This window comes from Stegodyphus dumicola, chromosome 8 (genome assembly GCF_044657685.1).
Source record: "Stegodyphus dumicola isolate Sdum_Otavi_A_Nest chromosome 8, ASM4465768v1".
Taxonomy (NCBI): Eukaryota; Metazoa; Arthropoda; class Arachnida; order Araneae; family Eresidae; genus Stegodyphus; species Stegodyphus dumicola.
This window is the reverse complement of record NC_140775.1, coordinates 178381265-178397823: the sequence shown is the minus strand read 5'-3', so window position 1 is coordinate 178397823 and position 16559 is coordinate 178381265. Positions and strand designations below refer to the sequence as shown.

The following is a 16559-nucleotide window of genomic DNA, read 5'->3' as shown; positions in this document are numbered from 1 at the left end:
TAGCAGTTAAACAGCCTCATGATATGCTGCTGAGATTTTGCAAACAGTTATAATTGTATGTTCTGCAAATGCTCCAAGCCCATTCACATCTGAATTATCTTCAGGAAACGCCTTTCCTGATTTCCATACTTTTTCCAAATTCAAATACATCTGAGAATGCTGATTAGCTGATATCTGCTAACTAATTCTTTAGCATAACCTTTGACATCTGCTCATGCCATAATGCCAGCTATCATATTCATAAGGAACAGTTCAAAGCTGCATTTGCTAATAAATGGGTTGATATATAATTTTATCTTCATTACTATATAATTTTAATTATTTACCTTTGCCTTATCATTGCTCATGATTATAAGTAAGTCTTATCATTGCTCATAATGAAACAGTTTTTCTAGTTGTGCAAATGCTTTCGATTCAGATTGTATTTCACACACGGTGGGCAAGAAACTCCTAGACTAGGGACATAAAATAGTGAATACTAAACATCATTTTGAAGAAATGTTTAACTGACCAAAAAATAATAGCAACAACAAAACAAGAAATACACACGAACTTGAACCTGAAAAAAATTGAGCAATTGCTAAATTTTATCATAAATTTTAAAAGAATAAGAAATTTGAATAGTCTCAGATGTATACAGTCAAAAGTCTTTAATCCGGACTCGTCGGGACTTCGTCGATTCTGGATTATAGATCATCAATTTAAATCTGGTAAGATGGCATGCAGAAATTATAAAATTATAAATATGAAACAGTAATTTATGAAATAAAGAGCAATTACGATCTAAAGGGTATCAAAATTTACAAAAATCAAAAAGCTTAATATTTATTTGTTTACTTAATTAAACATTTCTTTCAACGCGCGCACGCGTAAAGCATACATTACGCATAGTCGAAATTAGAAAATTGCAACCAGAAAACTATTTGATGTGTATTCGTGATATTTATAATGACGAGGAATTTGATTTAAATCATATCAAAGACGGAGTACATCGAGATGAAATACTACATTTAGTAAGGAATTATAAGCCGAATAAAATAAAAACATCTGCCCTGAAGATAAGGATAGCGCTGATAGATCAACTTCCAGTTCATTATGTGCCGTGCCGCCCCCCCCCCCCACAGAGCAGTGTGAAATTTATAAATAGATTTCGGAATGGTTAGAGAAACAAAGGATACGCCTTTATCCATTTTTTGCAGCAATTCCACTATTTGTTTGATGGACATCAAAACATGCTTTCGCTTTGTAGATATATCCTTTGGCAGCTCCAGAATCGGAAATTCTATTTGATATAATCGAAAGTTCAAGCTTACTTTTATAAAATTGCTCTAACAGTCTGCAAAAAATAATAAGCCGGATCCAATTCGAAGGTTATGGAACAACGCAATCTGCAACATTAACTGAAATAGATAATTTTAGCTTAGCTTATACCGTCCGTTATACATTAAACGCGCATGCGTACACGTATTCTGCGCATGTGTACACATATTATGCCCATGCATAAAGGTATTACGTGCATGCGTTGACGCATGTGCAGAAAGTTTGTAGCTTTGAGGTCCGGATAATAGATCATTCCGGATTATGGGTGTCCGGATTAACGACTTTTGACTGTATTACTTTTTAATTGCACATAACAAATATTAATAAGAATCTCATACCAAAGCCATCTGTGACTACAGAAGTACCGTAAAAGCAAATGTAAAGAGAAAAAACAAAACAAGCTTCTATTAACATGGCAATGAATTTCATTTAGATGAAATATAGAAAAATCTGTTAAAAAATTACCTTGAAATACTAGAATTCTCAGCATCTGCCAATAATTTAAAATTGAGAATAACTGAAAAAAAAATTAGTAATTATTTTAAGAAAAAACTGACACATTTTAATAAACTGGTTATTTAATACTTTAAAGCATATTACTGGAATGGTTAATAATATACATAATAAAAATATTTCCCAAATTATTAGAATGTTTATGATAACTAAAGTCACTTACAAAAGAAAAATTTCTCACTGCCAAAAGAACACTTCACTTGAAGGGTTTTTTGAATTTTTCCTGTAACTCAAAAATGGTTAGCAGAAGAAATTTGAAATTTTACGTATGGGGCTGCTATAATATGTAGTTAAACACTTCCACTTTTGGTTCCAATTGGTCTTTTCAAAAAGCACTTTACCCTTGACATTTTTTGAATTTTTCAGGATTTATGATCAAATTTTGTATTTAACTATCATATGAGTAGCAACACTACTACAATCAAAGACACCCATATGCTGTAGCTAGAGTGAATATTGTACAATTACATACATAGTAAATATATTAACTATTAGAATATATAACATAGCATTAATAATTGGTTTGAAAACTTTTCTTAAAATGGTCCATACACCTTCAGCTTTCATTTTACATCACTATTTCTTTCAATGTAAGTATACTTTTAGTATCTAAAAGAGTGAAATGTTTTGTGTTTGAGTCATGTTTAAAATGTATATAATTTAACAGGCATACAAGGAAGTCATGGTCCATATCAGATTTTTTGTTAATCAATTTTATCATATCACACAACATTGTTTAAAATAACCAGTAACTTAATAAAGGTATTTTCTCCCTTCTCCCAACATGCTTTTGTGGTGTAATGGTAGAACACTTGGCGTGTAGTTGAGAGGTCCAGGTTCGAGTCCCAGGAAGAGCATTGCACATTTTTCACATCTCCTGCTTCAAAATAATCTAATGACTACAGTGGTTCGAACTAAAATATGGTGGACAATAATTCGTCATCCCCAGGATATGGCGACTAATCCTCAGCCGCTCCTTAAAAGAGGGAGTACACAAGGTGTTTTCTGTTCCTTCCAGCACGCCTTTGTGGTGTAACAGTAGCACACTTGGTGTGCATTGAAGAGGCCCAGGTTTGAGTCCTGGCGAGGGCATTGCACATTTTTCATGTTTCCTGCTTCAAAATAACTTAATCGCTCAACAACTTTTTGTTTAACTTAACTTCACCGGCACACCTTTATACTAAGATTCCTCAAACATTTAAAAGTTAAACTTTTACTCGAGCAAACATACGCTCTGTAATGAAACATCTATAGTTTATGCTTGTTATAATGACAGAAGTGTTACAACAAGCAGTGTAAAAAGTTCTTATTGGATGAGACTTTATTAAATCCACTTTCACTGCAGCAATCGCTCATTCATTAGAACATCCAGTTAAGAGTAGAGGGAGGTACCTCTTGTATTATCACGAAGTTGTTGTTTCATTTATGGTAGTCGAATGTTATGGAAACCCTATTATGACGTAATCGGTTGCATGATTGAGTTAAATTCATAAGGATTTCTGGTGTGCGTTGGTTAGGAAGTATATTGCTTGATTTGTGGTTTAGAGGGTAAAATGCCTGGAAATTGGAAAGAATGTAAATGAAGTGTGTAAATGAAGGTTTACTTAGTAGCCATTATTAGGTGTCCTGTTTGTAGGAAGGAAATGCGTAGGGTCGAACTTCGCTACAGAGGTTATTTTTACTTTTATTTTGTGAATTTATGTAGCAATGCCAGTATACAGATTCTAGTTGATAATTTTAGGATATTTTTAGATGCTGTTAAGGAATTTTGTTTGACTGAAGACGTGTTAATTCGTAAATAAGGTAAGTGGATAGTTCCTATGTATAGTGCAAAGATGAATTTCTCTTTTTACGTTATTTCATTGTTTGATAAAAAAATGTAATTCACTGAGATTATATATTTTTTGTTGGCTGCTGTTCTTTCAACTTTTTAAGTGAATACAGTTTGATGTGTACATGGACAAAGTCAAGGGAGTGCACAAAGCCTAGTTTGTGCAATTCTCTGATGTTTTTTTATGTGAAAATATGTCGATGTGTACGTGGATAAAGTCAAGGATGTGCGCAATGTTATTTTTGTGCAATTCTGGGATTTTTTTCAAGTGAAAATAGGTCGATGTGTACATGGATACCGAGTTTGTGCAATTCTTTGTCTTGTTATTTTGGCTTTGTGTAGTGGCAATCTATGGTTTACACTAATTAAAATTAAAAGACACTGCAGTTATTCATTATCAGATCTGTTACAATCAATTAAAGGACAAAAATAATTGACAAACTTTTATAAAATTATTGATATCTAACTGGGAATCAGAGAATTTTATCTGAGAGAACTATAGTTAAGACATAACTAAAAGAAAGCAAATATATATTTCCAGAGTTTTATGATAAATTAAGTGAAGCACGCTAAAGTGATGCTGCTTTATATAGTTCTAAGTAAACTAACAACTATACTACACATCATTATTTGCATTACAAATGATAATATATTTAATATTGAATGGCTAATACATTTACTAATGAGTATTGGCTCTAGGGTTTTCGGCACCTGGTTTATTCCAAAATTTTTTAAAGTTTTGCCACTCCGAAATTCTGCTTCTAATTAGCATAACTTCAGGTCAAATGTTCAGTAACTTTCACTGAAACTCATTAGAATGTCTTTAAGACTTAATTCTGACTAGATTGGAAACCTCTGCTTATTAACCATTTTTAATCAAATCTAGCCTCATATCCTAACATATTAAAATTTTTGGACATTTTTAACAAATCCAAAAATTTAACATACTTAGCTGTAAAATGATGAAATACGCTCAATTTGGAAAGCTACACAAACAAAATTCTATGTTATTTTAGACATCAACATCTGATGTTATTTGTTTAATAGTAAATCTAACTTAACAGCTCACTAATATCCTAGTTTTTGTGCTAGTCCATTACTTCATTCTCAACGGAGAGTTAATTTAGGTTAATTTAATAATTTCATGAGTATGTATTTTTAAAATATCTCTTTATTTTTATTTTATCGGAAGTAACATAGTATTAATAGAGTAATATACACGTTTGAAACTAAGTTCTGAATACAGTGTCTCAAAAAAGTGATGGGACACTTGTGCTTTACAAAAGGAAACTGCAATAAAATAAATTTAAAAAACATGTAAACTTTTTTGTGGGTGTGTTTCATACTTAAATTTAGTAACAATTATTACATAACATACATTTTCTCAAAATATTAAAATATTCATTTAATAAAAATAAAATTGTTTAGAACGAAGCAGAGAATGGCTCACTTAAGTGATGGGACACTACGTACTATGCAACAAAAATCGTCTGAAGTAAGCAATAAAAATATCTTTTGGGGTATTTATTTTTACTCAAAAGCAATTGCCAATAATTTATAAAATCGTCTGCAGTATTTCTCTCCAGTTTGTTTTGGAATTTTTGTGTTTTTTAGCTCTGTGCAGCCATGAATGCTAAACGAAAAGAAACTTTGCCTGGAATTCGAAAATTAGTTATTAATTTGCATATTGAACGTGGAAAATCTATTAGAGAAACTACTGAAACAGTTAACTTCAGTCATTCAACAGTTTTCAATATCATTAAACGATACAAAAAGAATCACATGATTCAGGATAAAAGAAGACCTGGCCGACCATCAAAGCTATCCAATGGAATAAAGCGAATTATCGTTCGAAATATTTAAAAAAAATCCAAGAATGAGTGCTCCTAAAGTTGCTGCTGATTTACAAGCATTATATGGAGTAATTGTTAATTCTGAGACTATTAGAAGAGTAATTCGATCTACTGGATATCACGGTAGAGCAGCCAGGAAAAAATTCTTCGTAAGTGAAAAGAATAGAAAACTCAGACTGGCTTTCGCAAAATCCAACATAAATAAGAATTCTGATTACTGGAATGAAGTTATATTTGCTGATGAGAGTAAATTTAATATATTTGGTTCTGACGGTAGAATCTTGGTGTGGAGAAAACCCAGGGAAGAATTTCGCAAACAGAACTTGGTGCCAACAGTAAAACATGGTGGAGGAGGAGTTATGGTATGGGGGTGTATGTCGTCCGCTGGAATTGGTAATCTTGTTTTTATTGACAGTATAATGGATCAGTACAAGTATATTGAGATTTTAAATCAAAATTTGAAATCTTCAGCACGAAAATTGAACCTTCATAACGATTTTAAATTCTACCAGGACAATGATCCCAAGCACAGTGCTTTGAACGTTAGACTCTGGCTGCTGTATAACTGTCCTGAAATAATAAAAACACCCCCACAATCTCTACAATTAAATCCCATAGAGAATATTTGGCAAGAATTGGAATCAAGAATTCACAAACACACCATTTCTTCAAAACAACAATTAAAATCGGTGCTTCAAGAATGGGGTAAAATCACTCCAGAAATCACAAAAAAATTAGTCGAATCCATCCCAAGTAGATTAAATCATGTTTTAAAAGTAAAAGGAAATCCAGCAAAATATTAAAACCTTTTAAAAAGTAAAATTTTTGGATAAATATTTGTAAGTGTCCCATCACTTAAGTGAGCCATTTTCTGCTCTGTTCTAAACAAATTTTTATTAAATTAATATTTTGAGAAATTGTATATTATGTAACAATTGTTACTAAATTTAAGTATGAAACACACACCCACAAAAAATTTTACATGTTTTTTTAAATTTATTTTATTGCAGTTTCCTTTTGTAAAGCACAAGTGTCCCATCACTTTTTTGAGACACTGTATATATCACTAAAAATTTGATTGTGAAATGAAAGTGTATAAAGAGAGGATATAGTTTATAGCTTTGAATGATGTCTTGTTTCTGGAGGAAAAAAATCATTTCACTATATAGAAAGAAAAATACAGATTCAGCAAGTATAATTTAAATATCTGCTTAAGCAAGCGTTATGTTTAAGCTATATATTAATATTTACTTACTGCAACTTACAAACGTGTCAATCAAAAACAATACTTACCGGCTAAAAGCAATATAATAAATAGAAGACCAAATAGCAACTTCATGTTAAATCTTAAATGCGAGAACATATTATTGATAAAAGCAACGATCTCGAAATTTTTTCATTGTATCAATAATGCTCTTTATAGAACTTCCAGATGCAAAAGTAAAACGTAAACAAAGGCGAAATACAGCAAACGCACTTCAACACCGCCGGACAACTATTCGTTTACAAACACCACCACACATTAACGAACGAATCATTCAAATGATACACCAGAAGTGTAAAAAGTCCCAGTTTCCTGCGGAAAGGCACTGTCTTGACATCACTAACAATTTTAAGTAAATATTGAGGCCAAGGAGGTTAGAACTGATTGAGACGACTAGATATCAAAGTCATTTTAGACAACTGATTATCGAAAATTTTTTAAATTGTAAACCTATTAATTTGAGAAATAAGAAAAAGAAAAAAATTAGTATAGGAAATATCCGAATCATAAACTGTGTGACATTAGGGTCCATATGTTACCAATCTTCCAAAGAAAGTGTTTCATGAAAAAGAGAGATTCTTTTTTAACTCTTCCTAATTTACGTATTTTATAGCTCGCAGATGCATTAGGTAGTATCTAGATTCAGTTCGGTTTCAGCCTTGTTATTTGCGATAAAGAGAGCGGCTTATGACACCCATTTATGGAAGGCCTTAGCCAAATTCTTCTCCACCGACAATATCTTAATATAATAGCAATAACAAACTACAAACATATTTTGCTATCGTTAAGTCTTTACTGATGGTATCAATGTCTGGATGTATGGTATGAAGCGTAGAGTGCGGTAAATGAAAGGTGGGATTTTCACTTGCATTTTATCTTTTTATATAATTTTACTAATTCAAGATTAGCTTTTGAGTATACCTAAACTATGAATTCTACTTCTATTCATGCCCTGCTATAATAGTTTTGTTTTGATATCTAACTTGGGATCAAAATTAATAGAACGAATATTCAGTTAACTTGTTATTCCGTTATAATCTTGAAAAACTAGATAGGGGTCATTAGCGAAAAACTGCAAATATCTGCAGCATGCTCAAATAAAAATGACAACTGAGGATACAGTAATTATCACTTTGATGCATACTGAAAAAAAGATAAAAGAACTGAGAGACTTCGAGGATCTTATTCCCAGAGTGGAAGGGGGGAAAGCAAAAGAAGTTGCTTCCTTTTGCAAGACACTTATCTTAACATTCTGTTTCCCTGCTGATGTTTTTAACAGATTCCATATTAGTATCACAGGGAGAGGAGTTTTTTAAGATGATATTTTTCAAAGCTTATTTAAAGTTACGTCTATGTTAGAAAGAGTTGAATTCCCTAGCACTGCTTTTAATAGAAAATTATATAGCTCCAGAACTGCGATTTGAAGATATCATCAATTTTGTCTTAGCAGTCAAAATAGCATTATTATAATTTTATTTAATTAAATAAAGATATATGCAGGGTCAACGACAAGCATACACGTTATATGCCGCTGATTTTCGGAGGAATGTCAACAATACTGACGACACAGAGGGCCGAAAATGCTAGAGGCAGGATTATTTATATAACATAATACAAGTTTAACTTAGACAGGACACCTACAACACTCATTACTTCGGGCACTGAAAATGCTAGAGCTCAGTCTGTTTAAGACCCAGGTTCTCAAATAACAACCATTGCTGGGAATCTTGTTAAGGATATCTCTCAGAGCAATCATCACGGTTCTTAATATAAGCATACACTTCTATTCATGGAACACTTAAATATGAGACCTTATTTTAACTTATATATGAGACCTTTATTTTAAGTTTAATTTTCAATTTTATTTCTTTTTCATATTTTCCCTCAAATATATAATTTATAAATAAAAAAAAAAACATTCAAAGCAAATCTGTTTATTTGAAAACAGTAGCTGAGATAAAGCTAGTGTGTTACCCTGAATTAAAACCATTTCTTTAAATCAATGAATCGTTCAATAGCCTTTCGTTAAAATGATGCTTGAGGAAGCAACATTTAATTTTTCCCTTTTACTTCATTTCTTTGTCTCATTTTCCCTAAATGATAAAAAATTAAATTGTTTTTATAAGAAATTAAGGAATGGGAATTAGTTGATTCTACACGAAAGCGAATAATGCCTGCTCAACTTTTTCGTATCCTTAGAATCTAGTGAATGTTCCGAATAACGGATATTTTTCTTTTCTTTGAAAAATCATTCACAAAAATAGGGAAAGCCAAGAAAATGAATACATTTGAATTCAAGTTTAAGACAACAACTGTTTATTGTTTTGGTTCTTCATACAAAATTTTTTTCATTCAAAAGAAAATGGATCTTGCCATTTTGAAAGAATGAGGAAAGGGAAACTGCATTGTCATTAATCATGATGGACTTAAAATTTAGTTCCAGTTCATATGGAAAGAACTTTATTCTAATGGTTCTATGTTCATTTTCAGAACGACTTTTACTGAAAGATAAAGATTAAAGGTTAGAATTAAAGGAGATAAGATTTTGAAATCTAGGTCTATGTCTAGGGTTTCTTTTTGTTATAATTAAAGTGTGGACTTTATTTCGCGTAACGAATCGTAATCTACTGTGTGCCTGCTATTGAATGAAAAAGAAAAACGTTGCATTTTTCAGAAATATGGCGTTTATCTACCAGTATAAGAGTGCGGATAACGGGAGAGTACCTATTTTTATAAACTTATGCTGCATAAGTATGTATATAAACTAAATGCTTGTTTTAATGTTTATTACCTCAAAGAAGCCTTAGCCCAGAAGAGCCATTAGTCTCAAAACAGCATTTAGCGTCATTTTAAACGGTTGTATCACTTTTCAAATTGTTGCCACCAATTATTATAGCCTTGTATTATATTTAAAGAAATAAAACCATGCAGAATCTGCATGAATTTATGTATGTTTATCGCTTTATGAAAAAACGACACATAGAGCCATCAAATTTTGAATAATATAGGCCTCCACCTGAATTTGGGCATCTGGAAGCCCGAATCATGAATTTCGAATTTCTTCTGTTATCGATGTCATATTTTTAAACTTTAAAGAATTTTTGATTAAGAAACTCAATGATTTCAAAGCGAGCAGTTGCAACACACTGTACAGAATAAGATATTTTTATCTCCAGCGCGCGAGACGCTGTATTGGAAAATCTAAACATAGGCTACTTTACTTTTATATATTGTTACGAAGTGTCCTGGCGCGGTAAGATGGCTTCCCCGTAAAGCAGTTTTAGGGTTGCCATAAAACGGCAAGGTAAGGCTGGGTTGCCACATTTGGCGAAAAATAAACCATTTGGCGATATTAGGCGACAAAATTAGCGATATGCCATGGATGGATGGATGTAGAACCTTCTGGAATGAATTCTTACCGGTTTAGAGGAGAATGTTCTCGAACACAAGCCAAGCCAAAAGCTATATAGACCCTGCTGGTACGCGGAGTGTCAGTGCGAGATAGTTGGTGTCTCGTCTAGCGAGTCAGTCCGTATGGAATCGATCGAATTGACAGCCGGGCAGCGAGTGCCGAGTGGTTCGTCGAGTGCATCGAAAGAGTTTCTTCGTAACCGCGGTTAGTGCATCGTCAAGAGAGCGTTTTGAGCTTCGGGAACGACTGAACCGAAGAGTCGGAAGCTGTGCTCTGTGAGTCGTCGAGTGCATCGCGAGTTATAGCGTGGAGAGTCTCGAGAGTACGCGGAGTTCTGAGAACGACCAAGCAGAGTCGGGAGCAACGAGATATATACTGGTAAAGAGCGTATCTGCAACCTCCAACCGGTTCCAGCATTAGTGTCACGTGACTGCTAGTCGAATTCCGAAAGCCCGCAAATACTTTACATTGGTTTCTATGGGACGAAAGACTGCTGCTATGCTTGGTCACATAAAATTTAAGAAAAAAAAATGGTTATCCGCTGCAGCGCCTATGAATGTAAAGAAAGTTTTGTAAAAGGAGGACTTGTAACCTTTCATAGGTAAGTTAAAACTGCATGATTTATTATTTTATTTCCAGTACTTTTGTCATTTTACTAGCTCTGTTGAATTGGTTGGAAAGTTTCAGTCATATTGTATAAGAAAATTGCCGCTGTAATGACATTTTCAGCATGTATTATTAGCATCAAAATGTATTAAATACTGTGACACTATTTACTGGAATCACCCCTTTCCAAATAATTGAATTTTATAATCTTTTTCCGTGTACTCCGTTGAAACAGAAAGCTGCGCGAATTGGAGCTAACCGTTTTTCGCCAAGTCGTACGCGTTTTGATTTCGTAAACAAGTACTGCCAGCGATATAAAAAGAAAAATGCTATTATTAAATTATTGAGAAAAGATTGTGCGTTCTGTTTACTTTGTTAAAAAAAGCTGAAAATCTTGATTCATGCAATATCGAACATAAACATTTAAACAGCATTATTTTAAAAAATCAGATTACTTTTATAAAGCTCAGTGCTTTATCATTATTTTCTATAAAATCAATTAAAATAAAAACAATCTGCATTATAATTCTGTCTCATCTACGATGCTGTTAGAAAAGTATCGTAATGGAAAAAATATGATGTGAAAATTTTATCATATTTTAAATAGTATTATTTAAAAGGACAGAGAGAGAGAGTTTTTAACTATAATATCGTTTTGTTTCGTAATATCTATAAAGATTTCCATGGTTTTACAAGCTAATTTTTTTTAAAATTTATACCATCTCTGCCCCCCAAAATGTTTGATAAGTCAAATTTCCTATATCAGAGCCATATATAGGGTACTGTATTTCATAAAGTTATTCATATATTATATAATAATACCTAGTTTCTATATTTCGGCCAAATTGTATGTTTTTGTTTTAAAAAGCTCATTACTTATTCACAAATCAAAAATAGAAAATTTGGAATATACTTGACTACCATTTTGAGAAGTTGATTTTTGGTACTTGTTCCTGATATACTTTAGAAAAAATAATTTAAATAAATAAAAAAAAGTATTAATCCACTTAAAATAAAAATATACGATTTCGTATGAACACCAAACTTTTAAATATGAGCAGGACATGCTTTTCAAACGAAAAGCTTTATTTCTTCATCAGATGAAAGTTGGAACCTTTGCAGTTGGTGAAGAACGGAAGCTTTTTGTTCAAAATGTGCGTCCTGCTCGCGTTTAAAAGATTGGTGTTCATGCATAGTATATTTTTGTTTTACTTAATTTTTGAGTATTTATTTGTAATTAATCCACTTACTTTATAGTAAATACTATATTTAAATGCACATTTTCATAATGTGTTTATTTAAATGGGATACAGGAATAAAATAGAATATGTATTCATTGTCATGTTTGAATTTATAATTCAGAAAGAAAATTTTATTCTGGAAATGTACATTTTACAGCTGATCTGCAAAATATGAAATCTTACTAAATTTAATGTATAGCAGCATACAGTTAAGGCAGTAGCTTCCAAGTTTTCATGAAATTATATTCTGGACATTGCTGAGTTTATAAGCACTTTAATATGCAAGTAACTGAATAAAATGGGCATTTACAATCAGTGAAAGATCTTTTTAAAAATAAAAAATTCTTTCCTATCGTACATTTCCAGAATGCAAGTACTATTGGTAACATCGGAAGGTCAAAGGTAAATGAAACTCTTTCAAAAACTATTTCTGACTTTAAATTAAGTAAAATTATATTTACTTAAATATAAGAAAGTAAAATATTTCTTTAATAAGATTTCAGTATAATTTATCTTTTAGTATCATAAACTGTATTATAAGTTTGGGCAATAATAGTTTATAGTTCCAGCTGAAAGTCAACAGTCTGTAAGTATATATTTTATCAATTGCATAAATGCATATATTACAATGTGATTTTCTTTTTCTCTTTAGGATGCAATGCATTAAAAATAAACGAGATTTTTTTACCTTTTCAAATATTATAACAGTAGTGCAATTAATTTTTAAATGTTATTCAAAATTAAAGTTTCCATCTCAATTTTTTACTATTTATTTTAGATTTTCTTCCTAAAATTATTTAACCTAAGCATCTTAAACAACTGTTCAAATAATTTAAAGCGATTATTAAAAATATAGATAAAATATTCAGGAAAAAAGGGGTTAAGTTATATCTAAAAATAATTATAAAAAATAGAATAACCTAATTCGAGGTCATTGTCTGCGAATGCCAGCAAACAGAAATAAAAAAACACTATCTGCCATATCAAAAGCGCGCCAAACTGGCGATGAACGGCCTAAGCTATCACTCCCCAAGAGCGCCAAGAAGCTTCTTCAAGCTTCAAGATGTGTCCGCTGATTTTTTTTTTTTTTTTTTTTGTCAGCGTGTTTATAACAGTTCGACGATTGTAAACGAGATTTTGGAGCTGTCCTGATTAATACCGGCTAATAAAGTGTATTTCGACACTTCGTCAAGTGTTGTCGTTATTCACACCACATCCGCACCAACCCCGTAACGTAACGTAAAGAAGAAGGAAAAAAAAAAAAAAAAAAAGTAACAATGTTTTTATCCCAAATGCTCTCGAAACGTATCTTTATGTGTAAGTTTAAAAGACACCCCTTTGAGCGTAATATAAAATTTGAAAGCTTTCAGATTTTTTATATTTTCTTGTTATATGTCTGTTCTAGTGTTTTATAAACTTTTGCTGTACATGTTTTTATAAACATGTCCTTATGCTAATACCATTAATGATTTACTTTTACAAAAAAGAATTTCCGGCTGGGGCTGAAACTTAATCTTTGAAAACTTTAAAATTTGAAACAAATGGTCAGAAAAGTTCTGCGCCATAAGCCTTCGTTCAAGTTTATTTCTGGAGATATTAATTTGGTTAAGCAACAAGCGATAGAAGCTCAAATGGAATAAAATGCAAATAATAAAAAAAAAAAAAAAAAAAAAAAAAAAAGGGATTTCTAGAATAAGCTTTTATTTAAAATAGATATTATAATACACTAAAAGGAGAAAAATAATTTGTCATGCAGTTTAATGGGGAATAACAGATTAAATAATTTTGAAGTGGCTCACATTTGTGTTCAGACATTTTTTATTTGCACAGATTTTCTATGAAAAATGGATAGAGGAGCTCCAAATTTTTTCTAGTATTTCTTTATTTTAAGAATAGCTTGTTAAAAAAATAAGTATCACCAAACTATTCTTTGCAATAAAATGATATATTCCAAAAGTGTCTGTCAGCAACCCAAATAATAATTCAGACATTCGAACGTTTTGGTGAAATATTTTGGGAAACAATGCTTCTAGTCGGTTTTTTTGTCTTAAATAAAAAATAAACCACAAGAATTGTCGTCTGCATTTGGAAATCATTATTTGTTTAGCAAAATATATTCCAGTGGCTCACATTTGTTTTCAGAACTTTTGTCCTTCATTTTTATTTACAAATATTGGTTACTAAAAATTAACAAAATGACTTTTTTTTTTGGTATATACTATTGGTGATCTTTTTTAAAACCTGCTTGTTTTGAAGAAAGGTATTCAAAATGTTTCTGGTGAAAAGAGTAATTTATTGAAAAAGTTCGGAAAATGAACTCCTGTAAGTCGTAAGTCTTCGGATACTTTGAAAAAAAAAAAAAAAAAAAAAAAAAAAAAAAAAAAGTATATTTTGTAATGTTGCACGCTTCCAACCTGCACGCAACAATAGTGGTGACTGCTATGAACTGGAAAGTACACAAAGTCTTGAGAAGGGTTTAAATGCCTATTTATTCAACTTTAGAAATTACAGATGCGTGCTCTTGACGCTCACAAACTACGCCGACCCGGCGGTAAAATAAAAATAAGAAACTAAAAATGAATAATAACAAGTGACTACCTACGAGGCTCTCTAAACTTTAGTTCAGAATTGTGGAAACTTTTCAACAGGTCGTTTCTAGGACCTGCATCCAAGTTTACCAAATTCTGGCAGCGGCAAATGTAGGGTTTATATTTATTTTAACTTACATTTATTTTAAGTTTAAACTATCTTTCCTGTTAAGCCTTACATTCTCCTGGAATGTAAAGTATTACAGAGTATGTAAATTTTAGTAGAACGCGCAAAGTATTTAAAATTGTCAGCGAAAGTAATCTGAGTTAAATAGAAGGGAAACGAGTTCGAAAGTGTGCTTTCTTGCTTCAAGAGCGTGGAGGTGGCTAGTTAGAAATTGAAGAACCACGCGTTTCGGCCTGTGTGCTTGCCTCGGTAGATAGCTAAATCTTTCAACGTAATATTCAGAAGTTTGCTGAATTGTCAGCGGTATCTTAGAACGCAGTTAGGTTAGTTACGTTTTAGAGAGCCTCGTAGGTAGTCACTTGTTATTATTCATTTTTTAGTTTCTTATTTTTATTTTACCGCCGGGTCGGCGTAGTTTGTGAGCGTCAAGAGCACGCATCTGTAATTTCTAAAGTTGAATAAAAAGGGATTTAAACCCTTCTCAAGACTTTGTATACTTTCCAGTTCATAGTAGTCACCGCTATTGTTGCGTGCAGTTTGGACGCAATATTACAATTTAATAAAAAGCACGAAAGACATTTGATATTTCATTGGATATCCCTTAACTGAAATTACATTTGTCATGCTTTTTGGTATGGATTTAACTAATGTTTTCGTGCAAGAATGTTCCATTCCACCATAAGAAGTGGTTTAAGAAGAGCTTTCGAAGAAATGCCATTATCTTTAGTCTTGTCCTCAACTCACGTCTATGTTCGATAGAATTTATATCGGAAGCATATGGAGGAGTTTTGGCAACTTCAAGACAGTTGTATAATAACCACAAGCGAACATTTTAAAGTTGTGTGTTTAACATAGTTATCCTTATAGAACTTGAAATGTATTTTGTATTGCAAGTTTTCTTGCAGAAGGTTTTAAGTTTCCGTTAAGAATGCTTATGTATTTATACTAATCCATATTATTTCCTCCAAAATTAAACTTTCCATCCGAGAGGCAGGTAAACCATTATGTCTCCACGCTCGTGTTTATCAGCAGGCACAAAGTTTTTTCAAATTCAGTTCTTCATTCAGCTTTCGTCCCACAGTAATTCATCCTTCGAACCCGAATATATTAAATTTTGATTCGATGTAAACATAATGTTATTCCAATATGATTAATCTTTGCTTGCTATGGATTTTGAGAACTTCGGGCATATTTTCCTTGTTTTCTTGTTGACGAAGAACCTTCGTCCTTTACTAATCGCCCAATGAATTCATTTGCAATATGACTCTTCTAACCGTTTCGGGCTCCGGAGTTAACTGCAATTGCAAATCATTCTAAATCCGCTGGAAGTTTTACAGCACTAATTTTCGGTAATTTTCGTAATACATTTAACTTTCAAATTTAATCTCTAGTAGAAAAAATTCTTAAAAATATTCTTTCTGATTTTTAATCTGATTGATTTAAATAAAAATCCATTTAAATGACGAGATGTCTAATTAGAAATATTAAATATTTTTAAGAAATGACATTAGTTGGACTCATTAAAATCATTATATATTTTTTCCTTTTTCATGAAGTTTCATGATAATTCTTTTAGGCTGCTGGGTACTCAAGCGGCGAATTTTCAGAGAAATAGTATAGCGAATATAGAAAAAAATATATGGCAGCCTTTAATTCTCTATCGATAATTCTAAAGATATGCTGCTTTTAAATATTTTGTGATTTTTCACTTGAATTTTATGTGGAGTAAGTGTGAAGAAAGCCTTGCTTAGTAATGAAGCAAAAAGAGCAAAATAATTGTATTAATAGGAGATAATCTGAGAGC

The 16559-nt window shown here is 31.8% G+C and overlaps 1 protein-coding gene across 2 annotated transcripts in view; it reads right to left on the bottom strand.

Annotated features, from left to right (window-relative positions):
* Uxs (UDP-xylose synthase) overlaps positions 1 to 7071 on the bottom strand; it is a 41280-nt gene extending 34209 nt beyond the window's left edge. The window contains exons 1-2 of one of the 2 annotated variants that reach the window (XM_035350156.2): positions 6811 to 7071; positions 1786 to 1837 (exon numbers count right to left, since the gene is read on the bottom strand). In XM_035350156.2, the coding sequence (XP_035206047.1) occupies positions 1786 to 1837; positions 6811 to 6880 (122 nt within the window). In that variant the 5' untranslated portion in view covers positions 6881 to 7071. The remainder of the gene's footprint in view (positions 1 to 1785; positions 1838 to 6810) is intronic. The other variant, XM_035350155.2, reaches the window with a different exon arrangement.
* Positions 7072 to 16559: the final 9488 nt, after the last annotated feature.